Here is a 19,464-nt window from a genome sequence, read left to right on the forward strand (position 1 = left end):
TTGTACTTCCTGTTTCTCTTCCCAGTGGCCTTCTCTATGCCTGTCTCACAAAGCATTACTTAAACAAAACTCGCAGTCAAAATGCCAAAATGTGCTGCGTTTGTCTGTGCTTGTTGGCATGTATTGTCAATCAGCGAATCACTGCTTGAGCCAAGCGTTAGAGGATGATGTCAGTGTTTTTCACTCACCCAACAGTTAGCTTGACTGACGTTTGGTTCAATCAAAAGTTGCCATGGAGTAGTAATATTTCGTAGTGAAAGTGGAGGTGAGAAATAAAATTGTCATTTAGCCGGACCAGGTGATACATCATTCTGTCCGCACTGCAACGCCCTCGCTCACTGGTGACTAAATGGGCCAGTGCTGTTTTCAAATTACAACACAGAGGTGCTGAGGTCTCCACAAGGATCCATCCATGGGGGTCTGACAGTAACATTTTTAATCTGCCATCCATAGAGCTAAAAGGTTCATCTGTGTGACAGTCAGAGACAGATTATTCTGTTGAAATGTTTCCAATGGTTACATCCAACCAGCCAACACCTAGCGTACAAAATAACAGCACAGCGAGAATGAGAAAGGAGACAACGAAGGACATGGACACAGACACTGAGAGAGATGTCTTCTTCCATCACTCTGATCCCTCGGACAGCTCCATTCACCATCCTCCATCATTCTTTGACAGGGGATATTTCCTGCCACCCAACTCTGTTTCCGTGCTACTGAAATTCCATGTTCAAATATACATACAAGCATCAAAAGTCCTGAAAGGAGCTGGCAACTGCAAAGTGAAGCTTTCAGCTGCTTTTCATGCTACTGCATGGCAAAATCCCATGGTTGGCTGAATGTCTACCATCGACCAGGTTGAACAAAACATCCCTTTGTGCACCTTGGAGGTCAATCTGTTTCCCATCATGGTTAACACATACTGTACATGTAACATGCAAAATATGTGGTGTTAAGTGAAATTCTTTGTGTTGGATGTAAGGATTCTTGTTGAGAACGAAGAAAGGCCGCCATTTCTTCCTTATACTCTTCAACTATTTAAGCACAAGGTTGTGAAGACAGACGGCGCGTTATGTAAAAGTAAAAGACGGGCATCAAATGAAAGATTGTTTTAAGTCAAAACTGCCAAAGCTTTATGCCCATCATTTATCTTGTTACCGATAGATCAAATTCACTTCATGGCAGAGTCATAAAAATGCATAAGAATGTAAATGGCTGAGTGACCCATTCATCTTGTTTAAAGTGGCAAATGTAACATGCTTCTCATCCAGGGTGATAAACTCATACTTCACTCTTTTATGAAGGATTCATTGTTGATGGTGAAACGTCCTGAATTTCATTACGGCGGCAGGTAGAGTGGCTCTGCCAAGGTACTCGCGGTGCAGTACAGTATCCGTAAATCACTCAAGCTGTCTTGTGCTGAGGACAGACCGGGATGCTGTTTTTTTTGCAACAAGCACAAATTAGACCTCAACATTTTCTTGTGCCATTTTGTTAAAGCTCGCAGTGTTTTACCCAAAAGCCAAACTGAATCCTGGCTATTTTTAAAGCCAGCTCACCCCTTTAAAAAAAAAAAAAAAAAAAAAAAAGATAGTATGTGACATTTTTACTTCATGTGTTTTTCTTTGATGTTGTTTCCTGAAAAATAACATCAATCATTCTGATTTCCTCTCTAGAAGAAAGACTATGTGCGAGTGACTCCCATTTGGCTTACACTGCCTGAAAAGTTGTATTTCAAAAACCTCAGAGGACAAAAAAATGCAATCATGCCACTAAAACTCAATATTTCTGCTGGACACAGTGAGTGGTGAGTGAATCAAAGGGCAGGTTTTTCCCTCACACCGACCCACCCACATACACACACACACACACTCGCATACACACAAATACACTGCTAGACAGAAACATACACACATTAGTCGACAGGGCAGTACACTGAGGTGGTTTATGCTTCTTGTCAGTTGGAGGGCGTGATGAAGTAATGATTAATATGGGGGATGTTTGGAAATGTAAATCTGTGCTGCAGCACAAATAAACCAGGGGGGTTTCTGGGTATGATTAAATGGACATTTCACAGTTGATTGAGCATGCAAAAAGTCATCCATTTCCCCCTAACTCTGTAAACAGCAACAGCTACCCCCTTTTCCTGTGAAGTATATGATGGTCGTTGTGGTTTTATATGCACACACAGGCCATTGAAGACGAATGAGTGGCTCAATTTATATAACCACTGGGATCTCCTGATTAGGTAATTTATATGGAGGACAGGTTTATAACTGCTAACTCACCGTCATGTCCCGCAACAATTATTTCTGAAATCCGGCTGTAAAAGCAGACAGTAAATTCCGCATTTTTCTTTCGCTGTCATCAGGGCCCATAACCTGAGATCTGATTTTCAATAAATCTTTTTTTATGAAATGGAGGGCAATTACATCAAGAGAGAGAGAGAGACTTTCCAAATTGATCCAAGTAGTGAAGAGTGGCGTGTATAATGCCAAGATTGCCCTCAGTGGCCTTGGTGGATCTAAAAAAGCTTCCCATTTCATGTATATGTCCCATATATATGGAAAAATTTGAGTATCATCTCTAAAAGGGTCAGGAATTCATCAGCTTATTCATCAACCAAAACATATTCACACAAAATAATATAACTTTGCATTAGAAGTATTGAATGAAGACTAAACCCTCAGAAATATGATCAATAAAGGATAACAAACAGTAGGAGGTCATCAGACATAATGTACGCTCCTGCTACTTGGTTTGTATACCAATAAACATACATTGCAGCTGTAGGCTATAGTATTGTGATTACAAAGCCAAATATAATCACTGACAGTATACATGACTGTCAGGTAGTTTGTTTTGCTGACAGAGATTCAAGAGCTTCAGGTGCAGAGGCATCAAGAAATATAAGATTAACTATATAAATGTTTATACACATCACATTTAACAAGAAAGAAAGCCATTAAATAAAAGAGGGAAATGCCGTTAAGATATAAATATCAGGATATAAATATGAAAGTAGTGTAGTAGATAAATACGGTGACTTGTGAAATATGAATGTAGTAATAAAAGTGTGGAATAGATACAAATGGATAACAGCAGTTCAAAATTAGAATGTCAAAACAGGCTTAATAAAGTTAATCATGATTTTACCTACAGTTGACAGAAAGATAGTTTGGAAATTTGTAAGTAAACAGTGAAGTAAGTGAAGTGAGAAGCCAGTGTCTTTATGACACAGAGGTGCTTGGCTGAAGCACAGAATTAAGATTTCCTGGACCTATAATTTATGTTTTTGGCGAGACAGAGTAAAACTCAAAGTAAACCTGACTTTTGATTTATATGTATGTAATATTTTAAAAAGAAGATATGAATAATATATTTAAAAGTGTGTGATATTTTGTGTCTTTTTGGTGTGTTTAGTTTGTATCGATTTAAAGTGTAAAGTGTTAATGTGGGACTCCAACTGAATAAATTTTAAATTTTCATCTTATTTTATTTTAGTTTAGCTTTCATAAGTGATTGCATTATTGGAAAACCTAAAGAGATTTTGGTTGGCTGATTATTCATCTGCACCAAAAATCTATCACCTGACTGTCAGATTACTTACAGTATTTACAATGAGCTAATAATACAGTTCTCATGTTTGCCTTTTGACGTCTGAATAATAATGTGTAGCCAAAATTACACAACACTTCTTTTATACTTTATTCCTAATTTACTGTATGATGGCGCCAGATGAAAAAAGAAAATGAGAACATGCAAGTTACATTAAAACTCCTTTAAAATTTAACACTGTAGTCAAGCATTCATAGAAAATTGGTTTCGACATCTCTCTCAGTATATGTTGGTTTGTTCTGGACAGCATCTGGTGAGAAGTGGATGTGTGCTATTAACAAGACCTTTGGTTGGGGTCCCACCCCAGCATGGCTGCTTGTAAATGGCACTCTCTTATGGAGACAAATCACCCACTGGTTAGGGTTTCAATGAAAGGGGATACAGTTAGAGTACATAAATATAGCCCTAGGAAGCACCACTAACCATGTGATACTCAAACGATAGACTTTTTGTGGCCAAGAGCCAGGTTTCACTCCAAAGAGACTCAGCTAACAGAACAGCTAAAAGCTCACAGTGTACAGTGTGTATGGAAATTAAACCTGAAGCAAAGCCCAGACTTCAGATAGTTTTCAACAAGCACATTTAAGCTGAACAGATGAGATGGATGAACCATTAAACAGCACACAGAAAATACAGGGACAACTGTGTTTTGGCACTGCGACGCGTAGAAAGACTGCAGCTTTCACTGGGATTTTAATGTGTATTTCAGCCAAAAATAGTCAAAGAGATGTCTGTAGAGGAACTGGGAAAGGACAAGAAAGATATGTATATCCCTGTGCCCTGTGAGTGCTTATTAAAACCTAACAGGCAGAAACAAGTGTGACGAGAGTGTCAAGTGTGAACATGCATTCCTGTATGTGTAGAATTAATAATTGGTACAGAAACACAAAACTAAATGAGAATTGCCAGGAGGCTGCAGGTTGAGCACAGATTAGATTAGGCAGTTGCCTGCATGATAAGGCGTGGAGGAATTTAACTCTGTAATCAGTTAACTTTAAAACTTTACATACATTTACTGTACGTTGACATTAACGATGTGGACAGGAATAAAACGCCTGTTTTCCCATTAATGGCCGTGCTCATGTAGAAGTGATCCATATATGATTAAATGGATGATTGAATGTTGTAATGATAATTGTTACTAATTAAAAGCAGTTTTCTGGTTGTCTTCATAGCCTACAATGAATCCAGTATGATGCGTGATGTAGTCTCTGCTCTCGATTGTGATCATCTTGAACTCCTAACCGACGCGCTGACAGACAGCGGAGCACTTTACCATGAGACAGTGTATCACACAACTCATGGATCAAATTAGCAATTACAGCTTTGAAGTTCATGAGATTTAAGGGGAAAAAAACATTTTGCATCTCACATGGTTGACTTCCCCATCATCTTCATATTTGTTCACAGCTGTCACATTGATTCTCTTTCTTTTCGCCAAGAACAAGGGGATATTGTTCTATCGTTTCAGAGTGAAAGCATGCAGGCACTCAACCTGTCGAAACCATGCTGGGCTGTGTTGAGCTCTGAACTGGAAAATGCTGGCTGCCTCCCTGCAGTTTTGGACTGTCTAGAGCAGTGGTTCTCAAACATTTTCATGTCACAGACCCCAGATAGACAGACATTAAGCTATAGACTCTGCAGCCACTAAGAAACTCCTATATGGTCAAATCTTTGCCATTGATTTAATACTGAATTGTGTCTGCAGTGTGTGGGAAGACAGTTGTGAGAATTAAACCAATAATTACTTCATCCTGACACACCCTTCAAATGAGATCATTTCTAATAAATTATAACTCAATAAAAATACATTCCAATACCTGGAACTAACCTCTGGTCTGAAAGGTGAATTAAATTAATGCTATTAAAGAGTGTGAGTTCAATGAAGTGTACATTCATCAAAAGAATGGGTGGCTAATTTTTTTTTTATCTGAGAGCATAATCAACAGGTGCTGAATAAGGTAAACACTGTGATGATTAACACTTTGCATATCAAGCCTCCTTTTTCAAAAGAATAGAATAATGCCAGAGACATTAATCACTAACTATTAATACTTAAAAGAACAATACCTTTTTATTGGCGACATCCCTGAAATGAAGATTAAGTGGCATAACAATGAATACTATTCTTTGGCTTTGTTTGCCGACCAATAGACTGGCCTCCCACAAAGAACTGACGTGTGTGTTTCTTTGAACTAGCATTTAGAGCGACAAACACAAACATTTGCTAAAAAAACACACCCATTCATATTTCATAATAGGGCTCCCATGTGTGCACTGAGGCTAAATCACACATCAAAATTTAAAACAGATCAATTTTTCATACATCAGATCACTTGCATTACCTGCGGAGCCCGGCACTGAGGCCTATTCACAAATGCATACAAAGCACACAACACATTCAACCGAACCCTCGGCTGCTTCTGGTTATGCAGTGTTTCATGACACCCAGTTTGCAGTGAAGTACTGAGCAGCTTATTAATCAGTGCTGAGAGGTCTCCCATCCATCCAGGCATATGGCTGCTTGCCTGTGGAACATTTTAAAGGCAAGCAGGTCTATACAACAACCATTAAAGCACAGAGAGCCATATCCCTGTAAATTATTTAGCTGGGAGAGGGTAGTAAATCAGTGTGAGTGTCATACACTGAACATGGCACATGCCGGAGTGAAAAAATGCATACAGAGCAACTATTCACACATTGGCGCTGAGCATGGCATTTAAAACCCTGTGTCGTCCGCCATCTCTCCACAGCCCTGTCAACTTCAGTCACAACTAATTTATTGAAGTTGATTGTGAATGATCCATTTTGGGAATTTGGACAATTGCACTCTGCTGAGTATTGAGCTCATGTACTGTACACTGGAAGCTGTGGCTTACGTTACGTTTCAAATCAATGCTTTTCCGCATTGTTATTTCAAAAAATGAGGCTCTCCAGTGCATCATAAATAGAAAAATATGTTCAGTCTGAAACACATGATGAACAGAATACTGACTTAAAAACATTTTGTGGCATTAATGGTTATGTGAGGCCTTGTTGAAATTTGTATTTTCAGAAATACTAAAGCCTCAACACCCCCAAACTAAACATTTTGTAGTTTGGCCATAATCAGTCTTCCTTCACGCAGCTGCTCAAATATTCCATTTGTAATTTTTGAGGCAAGAGTTATTCCTGAACGTCAGTGCTTGAGATCTGGCTTGTCGACAGGCTTCACTGTGACTGACACACTCATCAAAATGAGAATCCTTCTTGCCTGGGGGAACTGTGATACCTGTCAAATAGTGGATATCTTTTAATGTTCCTGTCTCAAATGCATGTCAGAGCAAATGCCAAGTCATAACATCAGTTATTACCTGGATGTTCAACGCCTGATTCCTCTTATTTACCTAGGGTTTCAAAAGATCCCTTCACTTGTCTTCCGCGCTTTCTTTGTGGTGAGAATCATCCTCATGACAGTTTTTCTATCTTCAAACTTTCAGTCGATTTCATGTATTTATTTTGTGATTGACTCCTTGGGTGTGCTGCGTGTGTGTATGTGTAAGTTATGTGTGCATCATTTTTCATAATATTTAAAGCCTGTTTGATAGCTTGCATTTGCCAGCTTCCATACTAGAGAAAATCAACTATTATAGACTTTAACATCACAGGCATACTGCAGGCTCCTCTGTGTTGTGCAACCTCAAGCTTACTTATGTACTGCCTGTCTACAGGGGGAGCAGTTCAGCATGCGACTGTCCCAACACTATTGGCATTCAACAAGCACTGTAACCTCAAGCCACATAGTAGAGAGAAAAGCCAATTTCTTGTCACACAAAACAAATACGATCAATCTTAGCTCCAGGGTATGTTGGTCATCTTGCATGAATATATACTGTTTAAATACTGTGTATTATACATGCAACTCTTATTTTGAGCACCCTGTGTGCAGTCAGTGGATATATTTGTGTCCGCAATGAAAGGAATTCAAACCAAATTAGATAAAATATAAATAATTACAGATGATGAACAGAAGTTATCCTGCCATCACCCATTAAACTCACTACTTATAGTGTTTACTATGTCCACTACCTTGGACAATACAGGTAACAGCTGCAGGCAGACACTGTATCATGTCATGCGCAGCCGAGGTGTGCTGTATATGTGACTCTGAACATCTGTTTGACTAGCCGAGTACATAAATATAGACAGCACCAGTCTTTTTTTTATCTGTCTCTGGACATGGTACTTTTTGACAGATGTAGAAGGACAAGCAGATATTTTCCATGTACGGAGACTTATCACCTCAGTATATGTACCCACAGCTGCATAACATGACTTGATATTGTGCATCACTATTTATAAGGTAGAAGCTGAGTGAGTAACACACTTTAATGATAAGATAAATGAGTGTCTAAACAAAACATGAGATCATCAATTTGAAATAGGACTAAAATTAAAACACAATTTGTGGTTATTGCTGTATTATCTCTCTGCTTTTCTTTCTTATTTTCTTTAGATGTAATCACCTAAAATATATGCAGTGGTTATATTGTTTAGTCCCAGATTGTAAGTTTAGTTACATTTTCCCTTTTCACCATGATATAATGTCCCTGTAATCATATTAAAGGCAATACAAAAGAGCCTTTCTTAGACTTTAAATTTTCAGATTATAATATAGTATGCTATTTTAAATAAGCAACTTATTTCAAAAGAACAACACAGAAAGTTGCTTGTTCAGCATACAGTCGCCTGTAATGTTTTTACTACCTTCTGCAGGGCAGGAGACAGCATAAAGAAGAAAAAACAAATGGATTGTAGGTAATTTGAGGTTCAATTTCACAGTTAACACTAAAATGCATTAAAGCAATAAAAGTGATGCGAGTCCCCATATTTCCTAGGGCTGTGTTGCTGTATGTCTGGCCCAATTTTTCTCCCAGTCAGGCCCATTAGTCTACTGTGCTCCCTTCTTAATACGCTCAGCTCCCCCAAATGCCTCAGATCAATGTTTGATACATCGCAGCATCATCACTTACTGCATGTGGATGAGTTGAGAAATGTCCTTCTCTCCTCTTATTTCCTTGGAGAAGTCTCTATTGAAAGTCATATGGGTGCAGGCAGGGAGAAGTAGTTTAGTTTGGGGTTGGCAGTGTAGAAGGGAGGGAATTGTTTGGTCCACTGACATGAATGAATTGCTGGAGTAATGTGGAGGCTGGTAATAGTTGAATAGTTTATATCAATGTGATAAATATAGCTCTCATAAATCACATAGGTGTTATATATTGCTGTTTTTCGTACTTGGCTCAGACCAGGAAACTCTGGAGAATTTCACTTTGGAGAGTACACTTCCTCCTTCTCTGTATATAGAAAGTTCTGGGTCTTCAGTGGTTTTTTAACCTGGATAATGGTGCAACGGAGTACCACCAATACGCAAAGAAGTGTTAATGTCCCCATATGGTTCTTTACAAGTTCATGACTGATTCTGTTTGTCGAAAAACAGCTGCTGAGGTGGGAAATTCTGCTCAATGGTGCAATGGAGGCAAAGGTAACCGTGTGTTTATTTGTTGAATGATATTGAGTGAAACACTGTAGCCACCCAGTAGCACATAGCTCACTTGATTAGAGAAGTTGAGTGTTTGTTTTACAGTCATCTTAGTTGGTTAAATGTAGTCATATATTGTATCTAGATGGAGTAAAGCATAGGGAAACTCTCTGACTAGTAGTCTTGACCTCAGCTGTGTCAGAGAAGATGGTGTTAGCTAGCTAATATGCTAATTTCAGCTGGCAACCTTTCACACAGGAAAAACATTTTATGTAGCAATGGCATTTGTTTGTTACCATTTCATAATGATAATTTGCTGTGTTGTGTATTAGGTTTGACCCACAAAAATATGTTAAGTTCAGTTTCTTCATAATTTATTTAAATGCATAAAACAAAAGTATCATACATTGTCGGGACTTATTGGGTTCAGGTTGGGTAGCAAGACTCTCAAAATCTCTCAGTTACAAGTTTCTCTTCACATGTTTTCTTGGCTTACTTATTGTTACGTCAGTTGAGTCAAATGAAAGATAAGGGCAGTGTGTGATTAAACAAACGGTTTTAATTTGCAGTTTGAACAGGCTGCTTTTGAAAACATAAATGGCCGCAACAGCTGGTGACCCTGCACTACTGATAAAAAAAAAAAAAGTCCCAAGAGCCAAACTCAACAGTATGCACACCACTGCCAGGAATGTGATGAAGTTTTGTAAAGTAACTTTTGGCTGTATCCACTTTCCTTCAACTTCACTCATCTACGCCTACGTCAGTTTGTGAATGTCTTTGAAGATCCCTCACAGACTTTGTCTTAGCTTGCTGCATCCAGCCATTACTTTCACTTGTAGGTGGATGTAGGTGGATCAAGCGACGACAGCACCTTTGGAGCAAGATTTTCACTAGAGGAAAAGTCAAAAAGCCAAATAGTCACACCCTTCCTCAAAGTACAACATATCCTGTGGCTATACAGGACTGTTATTCACTACGGGTGGTGCAAATCGTATCTCACCCTAATCTATGATGTATATCTCACAGAAAATAACTAAAAAAAATGTACCCAGCAATATGGTACAACAGCAATAATCAACTGAAGACCAGATTTTTTTATGTTAGCTTATCTCGGTGTCCTGTGGGTGGAGTAAAATGTTTTAGCATAGAAACCAAAATGTTTAGTGACGCAAGTGAACAACATGTACAAACCTGTTTTTTGTTTTTTTTTCTCAAGCTAGCTAGTATGGGAGTTTTTTAACTAGTACAGTGTAAGTACACAAAGCTTTTGACATTTTAGTAAAACTACCCAGGATCTGTATTTTTTTATGTGTTTGGTTTCTGCTCAGGTGGTGAATTACTCCAAGTACCTGCCAACTTTAATAATTTTAATAAACTGCAATATAAAATCAGTTTCCATCAACAAATCCTGTCAACACATGGAGTGGCAGTCTTCACACATCTTACTTGAACCCATCTCAGTGTTCAATTTATTTATTGTAAATGGTTCGGAATTTGTTCCATGTAACTCTTTCATATGTTAATAGTAATATGTTTTCATTTTATTTTATTAAGGTAATTATGAAATTGGCACATGTGCAAGTGAAATATTTATTTCAAAATAGATTTTATTCAGTTTTTTATTTTTTGTGTTTACTACATGATCTTAACATTTTTTGGACAATGAAATTAGATACAACATATTTTTACATCATTAGTGAACACTTAATTTTAAAAAAGAAAAGAGAGTTTATAAAAGATGGTGTCATTCTTGAGCATTCAGATTGTTATTTGTATAATTTTAGCAATCCCTTGGTAAGAAATACAGGCCATAAAAAGTGGCCTCTACTGTGCCTCTGATGAATCTAGTGATGCTGTAAAATACACATGTGCTTGCAAATGGTGCTAATAATCTTTAGGGTTGGTATACCCCAAAATACCAGTTTTAAAAGCCTATTGTTGTTAGCATGTACTACTTAATACAGTAACCCCAAAAGTAGGCCTAACCTTCAGACAGTCATCCAGTAACATAAACAGCTTTAACTTTGTTTGGCTTTAAATAATCAGTCACTTACAAATGATAAATGTTGTTTTTTTCCCAGCTGTACAAATTGGGGACAAGCCATGGAAGAGATATCACATGGAAGAGTATTGACCAATCACCACATTTTCATCCAATACAAGAGAAAACCTGGGTTTATGCAGTTAGTAAGCATGTGAGTCATGGTAAATTGGTGGCCCACACCCATGGAAATGACATCATGTGCTCATACTGTCATGTAAGGTTGGTGACACACCATCAGGATTTACTCATAGAAGGGAGAGAACAGCAGAAGACAGCAATTATGTGGTAGACTGAAACCTCAACCTGTCAAAAAAACTTGGAAAGCAAATGCCTTTATCTCAAATTGAGTTGGATGACTCTGTCTTTGATAGTCCACAGGGTTGCTACACAAGAAGACACATGCCATAAGATGCCTTGTATTGGATTCACACAGCTTCAAACAATTAGAATAACCTTGTGATTGTGTGCCGTAACGCCCTGAAGATACAGTGCTTAGGCATTGCTGATTTCAAATGAGGGCTAAAAGCCCTTTGGAGCCGAGCCCATCCCTGACATTTTCTCTGCTTTTTACATTTATCAGTGACAGACAACAACCTCATCAGCTCGAATACTAGTCCAACATACTCCATTAAGGTGCCTGGAATAAGGGTGCATTTCCATAAAATATTCTTTGTCAGAATCAGAAAATGGGCAAATTATCTGAACACTAAAACACCCCAGCGCACCGTAGATCCCAAAGCAGACAGAAATGACCCCAATTAGGCTGTCTAAGCACAAGAAAGTGTCTCACTGGTTAGAGATCTGAGTGGCACAGATAGATCAACACTGCCACTTCTCTCACATCACCTGGATGAGCACTTTACATTTGTAAATCAATGAGGAGGGTAACCACATGTAAAAGGGCTGGGAGGGATTCCTGTCTGCCTTGGCACAGATTTTGAGAACCAAATTACCACTATTACGCCTCTCAGTTGGGGACTGCATTCTTGGATCAATCTGTCAGAAAAGGGTGCTTTAGTGTTGATGGATATGACACGTGACCAACATCAATGTTGATTTTTTTTTTTTAATCTCCTGGATAATAAGCAGATTTAGAGCGAATTTGCCCGAAGCAGTGGATCTGTTTACGACCACTGAGTCCCTGCTTTGTTTCATGCTGCTCACTTTATGGCTTCATTACTACAATCACAAAGCTGTGGACACCTCAACAGCCCATATCATCATAAATCACACACTGAGATAATGACAGTCGGGTGTTCTAGCTAAGATGACACCTTTTACTACAGTTGGAGTGCAAAGGCATAGCTAAGATATAGGTACATGAGCAGTAGTAGATACACATGAATGTCAGGATGATGATAACAAAGACTATTGTCGTAGGAATCTTAAGTAAATATATATCAAAATGGATTTGAAAAACAGCAATCTGTACTTGTAAAACATAACTGCAAGTAAGAAATATCAAGTGCCCATAAAGTAAACACTGGAAACAAAGCTGATATTGATAGGTCTCTTTTTTCCCCATCGCTGAGAGCTTTTATATTGTAATTGCAGCCTGATAAAACAACCGCACATACATAAAAGATAATAATTGCTCTTTGACTTATGTCTGGCATGGGGTTGAACATTATAGCAGCTTCCCCTTATTGACACAGCTGTTACACAAACTATAGACTTGCCGCTGCAGACGACGGCATGTCTTTATATTATGCCACACACCCACTAATGACAGCTTTAGTGGTGGTAATTCAGTAGGGTTGAATATGGGGTTAGGTGTGTGAGTCATGTCCTGGGCTCCCCCCCTGTTGCCAGATGTCCTGCCAGGTTTCCTGCAGTGTCTCTCTCAGAGGGTGCAAGTATGTCCCAAGAATCTAAAATGGCTGCTCTCGGTCTTGGACAGAAACTTGAAGAAGCTATATTTTAAAGAATTGTGGGGAGTTTTTGTTAAACACCATTTATGTTTTTAAAATAGTTCGGTGATCGTGTTTTGTCCTGTTGGATTGCAGCTCAGACGGCTAACATTGATGCACATTGTTTGACACCATCCATTCAGTAAAATAAGCAGGGGCAATGAGTCCCAGTGCAGGGCATTTCTTCTTTAGAAAGACTATCAATTACAGCCTCTTTAAACTGTCTCTTAAGTGTGAACTCCCTTAACCCTCAAAGTTTCACAGTAAAGTTTTTACTTCTGTGTCACGTACAATGTTTACTGTTTCATCCCGGACCAATATTAATATAGAGAGGCTCTGATCCCATGTTAAAGCTCTTGACCAAACATTGTTAATGTTTACTGGGCCAGATTAGTGTCTAGACCTCAGCTCATTGACCTGCGTCCCTGTCAACACCCTCATAATTTGGTTATTAGGATCAATGCTAATTCCATTAAATCATATCAATGAGGGTTTGTAAGTAACAATCACCAAAATCCACCTACTTTCACTGTTTTCAATAATATTTGAATCACTGAACCTTTAAATTTATGTGGTTTATTCTACATTCTTGTTCTGCTGGGCTCCTTGCACACCCAAGCACTTTACAGCCTTGATGGACAAAGTGAATATACACTTTAATACTCTTGCATGCTCTAATCCCCCATGTTTTCTCTCTTCTGTGTCAAATCTCCACAGTGTGAGAGGGAGGGCTGGGTAGGTGGGAGGGTTGGTAATTCATGCACACATGTGCCTGCCTGTTCCTCCAGTGACAGGGCCAGGGGGAGGGGCACATGATAAATTGCCTTCCACCGGGGACCTCCGAGCACAGCAACCATGATGTGGGTAAAAATGGAAATTGCTCCCTTTCACCGTCATTACATCAGTTTAGGACGCGTGTGGGCTTTACACACACTATGAGAAGAGTTTGTTTCGTCTGACTAACCGCTGGGCGATAAAACGCAAAGCCGAGGAGGTATTCTGGATAAATAATAATAACAGTTATGCAGCTGAATCAACATTGTGTCCAAAAGAACTGAAAGTTAATGTTGTTTGGAGTTGATGATAGCAACGATATATACATGCAAAATATATAGGCCCTTTATGGCTTTAATGTTGATTTAAAGTCATGCGCTGTGTTGTGGCTGCGTGAACTCAATTAACTAACCGATTTTAATTTACAAACTTTTTCTATATATTAAAAGAGAGTAATGAAGCTCAAATAAGCAGGTGATTTTGCTGATGTCATTAACAGAATCGCCTGCATCTGTATACCTCCATTGCCGTGTAAACGTCCGCAAAAAGACAGAAAATATTTACATAATAGATTTTTTTTAAATTGTTCATATGGGACGTTATTTGCAATTTATAAAATATGATTAGGATTTTCAATGTACAAACCCTCTATAGGCAAAACCACGAGTTGAGAGCGTTTGTATCTACACGAAAATCCCACAACTTTGCAGAAATCAGATCCTTTTTAATAACAAATTTAGTGCTGTGTACATTAGATTTACAGATGGATGAGATTATCAAATGCAAATTATTAGCATTCAGGTAATGAACCCCAAATCAAAAACAGCCCATTCTGATTTCATATATAAACCGGTTAATGGCCTCCAAGTCGAAATTTTCGCCTTGGTGGAGCATCAGGTCGAGGCTGCAGCTCACAGCTTTATCATAAATAAAAAAAGACACACTAGTCGGAGACGCTTGTAAAAATGTCCAGTGCATTAAACCTGAAATCCAGCAATTTTTTAAAAACCAATGTCCGACTCTCTCTTAAGGTTGTAAAATTGATTTTTTTTTTTTTTTTTTTTTTGAGATTTTAATTTAGCAATTTAAAGCACACATTCGTGCTCAAGATTTTTAAAACCACAGAAAAATCAGATGTCCTTGTCCAGCTTTTTTTGTTAATGTTTTTCACTGATTTTACTTTTTATGCAGCTAAAGTGGCAAATACTACAACACCTTGTCAAACAACTTATTGACAAAATCACCCACCGGCAAACTAAATTGTCTTGTTCAAATTCACTTTATAAAGCCCGTTTAACTCTACACACACACACACACACACACACACACACACACACACACACACACACACCATCACCACCACCATCATCCACTCTCATTCAAGTTGCATTTAATTTAAACTTTAGAACACGTGTGCTCTGATTAAAGTAAATGTTTAAAGCTTCTCAATTATTTGGCATATAAACTAATATAATGGAAAGAAAGAAAGAAGGAAAGAGAAAGAAAGAAAGAAAGATTGTTGTAAAAAGTATGACAGCCTGTAAAATCTATAGGCCTGTGTCGCGGGAATGATCAAATGAGGTTTTCTTAACACCAGTAATATAACAGGCCAATTTTTAAAAATGTCATTGCCAAAAAAAAAAGAGTAACTATTATTTTTAAAGTGAACAATGTTAATACTCCAGAAAATGAGGCACACGGAGATATGGAACAGAATTGTTTCTTATTTTTTCCAGAATACATACAAAAAAATACCAATTCTCTTTCCAAGGTAGCCTATACACCTGAAAAATAACGGCAATTTAAAATGTGGACAATTTCTGAAATTTAAGAAACAAACATGCATGTAAATTATTTTTTTCTTCTCCATGAGACATTAAATAAGAACAAATACAATCATAGCAATTTCAAATTAACATCGAAATGAAGACCCCTACTTTAATTAGTACTCTAACGTGTGTGTGTGTTTTTCACTTTACCTATAGAGTTCAGTTTCAACATAATGCACTTTTTGAGTTGCTCAAATATTTTCCATTTGCAGCTATTATCGCCTGCTTTTAAGCCGACATATAAATAAATACAGTTGAAGTCCACGGATCCCGCCCATAAGTTTAGCGCTGTTAATATAAAAGTCTTTATATTTGCATTCTTAGTACTATAAACTTTTCAAAGTCTTTTTTTTTTCTCCTCACTGGTATCCAAGCGCTGATGCTGTGGTGAGTCTCTGGCCATACAGTGCATAAGGGGAGTAGTAAGGGCCGGTGGCTGCAGGGACGGGAACAGGGGCTCCAGGGGTTGGCAGGGGACTTTTGGAGTAGGGATGGTAGCGGCTGCTGAGTCCTAACGCGTGATGCGGGCTCCTCAGAGCCAAAGTCCCAGGGCTCCCGGGGGCTCCTGACGGTGGCATGTGCATATGGCAGGCCATGGCCGCTGCTGCAGCGCTGGCCAGTGATGAAGACCCGGGATAACCAGATATCAACTTCTCAGCCCCAGTAAAAGCAGTGTGTGTCCTCAGGTGATTCAGGAGCTCTTCCGAGGTGGAGAAACGCTTGTCACACGGTCCATTTGCCGACACCCAATTACAAACATGGGGGAGAGGGTCGTTGGGGAGCATAAAACCGTATGGATACAGGGGGTGTCCGCTAAATGATGGTGCCGAGGAATGAACGCCATGCATGGGGTGTGTCGGGTACATTAGTGGGTAGCTGGACTTGAGGGCGTTAGCGGCCGCTGCAGCTGCAGAGTCGTGCGTGCAGGAGGCACTGGCTGCGCCCGTTAAGTGACTGGCACAATGGTAACTGAGGCAGTAAGGGTCTCTGCACAGGCTGGCTGACATGATGGTCGGCGGAGAAGCCCCAGCCAAGGGGCTGGATCCAGCCTTACTGCAGCCCAGTGAACTAGCCAGCTGTGCGTTAACCAAGCTCCCTCCGTGGGGCAGGAAGTGTTGAGGGTAACCAGCATAGGCCCCAGCTAAACTGCCTGGGTAGGTCATACCAGCGGGAGGCAAAGGGAAAACTGTCTGTCCCGGTTTGTATGGAGAAACCGGCGCCACAAGTCCTGACCCGAGAACGGATGCGGAGGATACAGAAGTTACAGATGAGGACTCCGAGGAGGAGGTGGTTTTAGTGCCATGCGTCGTCTCCTGGTGTTGGTTGACTTCCACGTTAATTCCACCACAACTCACGCTTATCCTGCTGTGGCTAGTGGTGCCAGACCCGTCCGTAGTGCCATTTTTATTACAATCAGACTCTTTCTTTTCATCCCTTTCCCCACATTTCCCCTCTGATGACATGGGGGAGGCTGAAGTGCTGGAGTTGGGGCTGCCTGTCCGCGGCGTGAACGGCTGGCAGGTGGCGCTCGGCACTCGGAAACCAGACTTCTCTCCGCCTGAGACGCCCGAAGACGAGTCCTTCTTATCTGAAGGTTTAGAATAAGGTTTGAAGCTGGATTTGTCATCCACACCGATGTCACTCATTTTCAAAGGACCAGATTTAGATTCCTTCTCACTAGATCCATTTTGTGTTACGGAGGATAATTTGGAGGAGGGTGGTGGGTCCGGTTTGCCGATCTGAGAGCAGGTCTGCGCCAGCAGAGCCAACGGACTTTTCTTGGCATCTAGCTGCAAAAAAAGATAAAATAGCTGTTGATAAATCCTGTCAAAACGCACATAGACTGCGTCCTTTATGATTACAAAATGTACAGTCTGAGAAAAAGTGGCTCAGTAAGGATTTTCCCTGACATTTACAAACGGAAATTTCTATGTAATTACGCACGGCTCTTCCGCGAACACAATTACAGTCGTGTTGCTTAATAAAAACAAATCTGGAGGGTTTATACTTCACAGAACAGTTTTAAACACGGAACTCACAGTTAGGATATATTACAGGATAACAACAAAAGGCCTACTCCCAAAACGTTATCACACGAAACACCAATACCAAAACACATAACGTTGTAATTGTGTTGACATTAATGTTCTCCTTACCTCAATTGGACTAACCGGGGTAGAAGGCAAAGGCTGCAGATACTCCGGGTGCAAAATGTGTCCCGACCGTGCGGTAAGCATTTTCAAAACCTTGATGGGAAGCCGGTTTGCTTGCCGTAGTGGATCCGACGGAGGTGCGGAGTGGAGAAAAGGCTTGTTGATGCTCGCTGAGCGGCTATTCCGAGAACTGCTGCTCTCCCAGGTTACACAAATATCACTATTTTTCAAGGCAGACGCCGAGGGCGATGTGATCATGTCCCAATTGTCAGGAAATTAAACGGCGATGCTTTCGTCAGATTCATTAAGAAAAATCAAAAAAGCATTGAGCCTCTCACGGGAAAAAAAAAAAGAATCGTAAAATGGTTCAATAATAGGTAATCCTGATAGTAAAGGAACAAGGCGCGGCAGCTGGAAGGAGACCGTGCGAGGTTATCGCAGATCCGAAGCTGCGTCTTGCACCATGAGCGCTGCGCCTTGTGAGCGTCTGTGTGCAGGTCCTCGCTCTGTACTCCCGAAGTACGAACTGGTAGAAATGTTCACTTCAAAAGCAGCTGAATTAGTCCGAGATTAAAGCCTTTGCCGCCTTCCAATCAAATGGGACCCTGAGGTGATTGGAGGGTCAAGGGGATGTGACGTTCTCCTCTTTGTAAGCGCCTCTATTTTGACAGCTCGGGGGAGGAGATGGGCTTAAATAGTTTGGTTACTGTGAACGCTTACACTATTTTAGATGTGGGGTTCTATGCACGACAGGATACAGACTGGGCTAGTGTGTGTGTGAATCCCAGATGAACAATCTTTCCATTCTCTAATTTATAAAAGACAATTGACTCACTTAAACATTTTTATTACGTCTTCGACTTTTGTACACCCTGTTTATCCACCTTATTTTCTGTATTATTACGTAAAGTAATGCATTTATCACTGACGTACATGCATTTTCAACTTGTTCTAGTAGGCTATTAAACTAATGTATGCTATGATTCATATAATAGACCTTTTTTTACTATCTAATTATCATTAATATATCCACAAGAATACCAGTTGATTAAGTTTATAGGTAGAAATCTGTGAATTATCACTCTGTCGTAATCTTATAGTGTTTTACTTGCTATTCTCCAACTATCTCTAACCCGAGAGACTCACAACATGCGCTCACATCACCACGGGGACTTTTTCTCCACTGGCAAACATAAAACCAACCACTTCAGCTTGAAATCCCTAAACAGACAAGCGTTGACAGGAATAGACCAATGTAGTGATGGAGGGATGTGAATGTCACATGTTTTCAGTAGGCTATAATATACACCGCCCTTCTATTTCTATCTCCACCCCTCCGTCAAGTGTCAATTCTGCTCCACCGCAATCAATCAGTTATTTGTCAGACGCTGTCAATCCACCGCTTGATTTATGTCAGCTATTGTGGCTGATTACATGCCAGTGTGACTGCGGGGAAAGAACAAATGGGGAGAGGGGCATTCTGCAAGAGACACCTACTTTTTAGAATAAATAAATCATCCTAGAGTTAAGACTGAATTTGGAGATGCATCGACAATAATAGCCGACGTCCCCAGTCCAGACAATGTGGAGGATATGAAGCCAAAAGCTTTGGAATAAA

General features: G+C 39.8%; 1 protein-coding gene across 3 annotated transcripts in view; it reads left to right on the plus strand.

The window, feature by feature from the left end:
* The window catches only part of lrmda (leucine rich melanocyte differentiation associated), a 269,087-nt gene that overhangs the window by 29,951 nt on the left and 219,672 nt on the right, over positions 1-19,464 (plus strand). For 2 of the 3 annotated variants that reach the window (XR_006099911.1, XM_042433267.1), the window contains exon 2: positions 17,858-18,051. The exons of the other annotated variant lie outside the window; for it this stretch is intronic. Coding sequence is in view for 1 of the 2 variants with exons in the window: in XM_042433267.1 (XP_042289201.1) it covers positions 17,858-18,051 (194 nt within the window). In the remaining variant the exon portion in view is untranslated. The remainder of the gene's footprint in view (positions 1-17,857; positions 18,052-19,464) is intronic. 3 annotated transcript variants of the gene reach the window in all.

Source organism: Thunnus maccoyii, chromosome 14, assembly GCF_910596095.1.
Source record: "Thunnus maccoyii chromosome 14, fThuMac1.1, whole genome shotgun sequence".
In the NCBI taxonomy this organism is placed as follows: domain Eukaryota; kingdom Metazoa; phylum Chordata; class Actinopteri; order Scombriformes; family Scombridae; genus Thunnus; species Thunnus maccoyii.